The 3,636-nt window shown below is 41.0% G+C and overlaps 1 protein-coding gene across 1 annotated transcript; it reads right to left on the bottom strand.

The window, feature by feature from the left end:
• Positions 1–435: 435 nt before the first annotated feature.
• LOC115511462 (sodium channel modifier 1) lies at positions 436–1,313 on the bottom strand. The gene has a single exon (XM_030311854.1). It carries the CDS (start codon positions 1,184–1,186, stop codon positions 494–496), a length of 693 nt encoding a protein of 230 aa, XP_030167714.1. The 5' UTR covers positions 1,187–1,313; the 3' UTR covers positions 436–493.
• Positions 1,314–3,636: the final 2,323 nt, after the last annotated feature.

Raw genomic sequence — 3,636 nt, 5'->3', positions numbered from 1 at the left:
CTGTCTTTTTTCCATCGGATACTCTTTCCTGCTTTGTCAAAGATTAGTTGGCCATACATTTGTGTGTCCAGTTCTGGATTCTCTATTCTATTCCATTGGTCTATGTGTCTATTTTTGTGCCAATACCGTACTGTCTTGATGATTACAGCTTTGTACTAGAGGCTAAAGTCTGGGATTGTGATGCCTTCTGCTTTGGTTTTCTTTTTCAATATTACTTTGGCTATTCGGTGTCTTTTCTGGTTCCATACAAATTTTAGGATTATTTGTTCCAGCTCTGAGAAGAGTGCCGGTACAATTTTGTTTGGAATTTCATTTACTGTGTAGATTGCTTTGGGTAGTATTGACATTTTAATGATATTTATTCTTCCAATCCATGAGTATTGAAGGTTTTTCCATTTCTTTGTGTCTTTTTTTTTTTTTTTTTTTTTTTGAAAATTCGGCTTCCAGAGCCCACTGAAATTTACTTCTGAACTGAGTGGGGGAATGGAATGTGTCAGTCCAAAGGGAGATCAGGGGGTTCCTCTTCATCAGAGTCAAACTCAACATTCTCATCTTTTACCCATCGACCTTGTCCATCTGGGATCCATCCAGAGCTTCGAAGGGTGAGGTAATGATCCAGGGCACGTCTTCTCGTGGGGCTCATGGGTGCAGAGGATGAGACAGTTGCTGACTCCTTGGCCTGTGGGCCAGCCCCAGGCACGGGTTCCCTACTGATCTTCCCACTCTTGGGTTCAACCTCTGGGGGTGGCAAAGGGAAATGGGAGACAGAGGGACGAGGGGTTTCTGGTCTGTACTTCCGGCGGCAGCAGCTGTTATAGTGAGGAGCTCTGTGCAGAGCACTTTGGGTGGTAAGTCGGGTCTGAGTTAACAGAGGAGCCTCAGCTTTGGTCTCTGACCTCCTCAATTCATTCTGCTGTCTTGGATTCTGCTCTGTTCCCTTCCCTGGCTGCTTCTTGCCATAGAAAAGCTGCAGGCTGGACAGATGTTTCTTGCCTGCACGGTGGGCAGTCAGCATGGCCAGGGTGTCCAGGACAGGTCGGTGGGGACAGATGGCACAAGCAAAGCGTCCATCCCGTAGCATCAGCGCCTCATCCTCTGGGATGTAACTGGCCAGCAGATCTCCGACTCTTCGTTTTTTCAACACATTGAGTTGACTCCAATCATCACCTTCCCTCTTGAAAGACATCACGACGGAGGCCCAGAAACGAGCAATTCTCCTGGGTTGCTTCGCCTCTCCTTTCAGGCCACCGTAGCAAGATTGGGGCGTCTCCTTTCCTTCGGGTTCTTTTCCGGTTGGCCTCCTTACTTCCCTGGAAGCGCTTCCCCTCCATTTCTTTGTGTCTTTTTCAATTTCCTTCACAAGTTTCCTATAGTTTTCAGCATATAGATCTTTTACATCTTTGGTTAGGTTTATTCCTAGGTATTTTACAGTTCTTGGTGCAATTGTAAATGGGATCGATTTCTTGATTTCTTTTTCTGTTGCTTCATTATTGGTGTATAGAAATGCAACAGATTTCTGTACATTGATTTTGTACCCTAAGACTTTGCTGAATTCATGTATCTGTTTAGCAGCCTTTTGGTGGAGTGTGTTGGGTTTTCCATGTAGAGTATCATGTCGTCTGTGAAAAGTGAAAGTTTGACTTCTTTGCGAATTTTGATGCCTTTTATTTCATTTTGTTGTCTGATGACTGATGCTAGGACTTCCAACACTCTGTTAAACAACAGTGGTGAGAGTGGACATCCCTGTCATATTCCTGATCTCAGGGGGAAAGCTCTCAGTTTTTCCCCATTGAAGATGATATTAGCTGTGGGCTTTTCATATATGGCTTTTATGATATTTAGGCATATTCCTTCTATCCTGAATTTCTCAAGGATTTTTATGAAGAAAGGATGCTGAATTTTGTCAAATGCTTTTTCTGCATCTAGTGACAGGATTATATGGTTCTTATCCTTTCTTTTCTTTAAATTTTTTTTTTGTTACATTTATTCACTTTTCAACAGAGAGAGACAGAACATGAGTGGGGGAGGGACAGGGAGAGGGAGACAGAATCTGAAGCAGGCTCCAGGCTCTGAACTGACAGCACAGAGCCTGATGTGGGGCTCGAACTCACGGATCATGAGATCATGACCTGAGCCGAAGTCTGACATTAACTGACTGAGCCACCCAGGCACACCTTATCCTTTCTTTTATTAATGTGATGTATCACACTGATTGATTTGCAAATACTGAACCAGCCCTGCAGCCCAGGAATGAATCCCACTTGATCCTGGTGAATAATTCTTTTTATATGCTGTTGAATTCGATTTGATTTGCATCTATGTTCATCAGGGATATTGGCCTGTAATTCTCCTTTTTTGTGGGATCTCTGTCTGATTTGGGAATCAAGGTAATGCTGGCTTCACAGAATGAGTCCAGAGCCTTTCCTTCCATTTCTATTTTTTAGAAGAGCTTGAGAAAGATAAGTATTAACTCTGCTTTAAATGTCTGGTAGGATTCCCCAGGGAAGCCACCTGGTCCAGGACTCATTTGTTGGGAGATTGTTGATAACTGAATCAATTTCTTCACTAGTTATGGGTCTGTTCAAATTTTCTATTTCTTCCCATTTGAGTTTTGGTAGCGTGTGGGTGTCTAGGAATTTGTCCATTCCTTCCAGGTTGTCCAGTTTGTTGGCATAGAATTTTTTATAGTATTCTCTGATAATTGTTTGTATTTCTGAGGGATTTATTGTGATAAGTCTATTTTCATTCGTGATTTTATCTATTTGGGTCCTGTCTCTTTTCTTTTTGAGAAGCCTGGCTAGAGGTTTATCAATTTTGTTTATTTTTTCAAAAAACCAGCTCTTACTTTCATTGATCTGTTCTACTTTTTGGGGGGGGTTTCTATATTGTTTATTTCTTATTATTTTCTTCTTCTGCTGGGTTTGGGGTGTCTTTGCTGTTCTGCTTCTGGTTCCTTTAGGTGTGCTGCTAGATTTTGTATTTGGGATTTTTCTTGTTTCTTGAGATAGGCCTGGATTGCAACGTATGTTTCTCTTAGGACTGCCTTTGCTGCATCCCAAAGGATTTGGACTGTTGTGTTTTCATTTTCATTTGTTTCCATATATTTAAAATTTTTTTTTAATTGTATGGTTGACCCATTCATTCTTTAGTAGGATATCCTTTAGCCTCCGTGCATTTGGAGGTTTTCCAAACTTTTCCTGTGGTTGATTTCAAGTTTGATAGCATTGTGATGTGAAAATGTGCATGGTATGATCTCAGTTCATTTATATTTATTGAGGGCTGTTTTGTGAACCAGTATGTGATCTGTCTTGGAGAATGTTCCATGTGCACTCAATAAAAATGTGTATTCTGCTACTTCTGGATGAAAAGTTCTGAATATGTCTGTCAAGTCCATCTGGTCCAGTGTATCATTCAGGGCCATTGTTTCTTTATTGATTTTCTGCCTAGATGATCTGTCCATTTCTGTAAGTGGGGTATTAAAGTCCCCTGTAATTATCACATTCTCATCAATAAGGTTGCTTATGTTTGTGATTAATTGTTTTATATATCTGAGGACTTTCAAATTGGGTGCATAAACATTTATAATTGTTAGCTCTTCTTGATGGAGAGACCCCATAATTATGATATAATGCCCTT

Source organism: Lynx canadensis, chromosome B1 (genome assembly GCF_007474595.2).
Source record: "Lynx canadensis isolate LIC74 chromosome B1, mLynCan4.pri.v2, whole genome shotgun sequence".
NCBI classification, from domain to species: Eukaryota; Metazoa; Chordata; class Mammalia; order Carnivora; family Felidae; genus Lynx; species Lynx canadensis.
The sequence above is the reverse complement of the archived record's forward strand: the minus strand, read 5'-3'. Positions and strand labels throughout refer to the sequence as shown.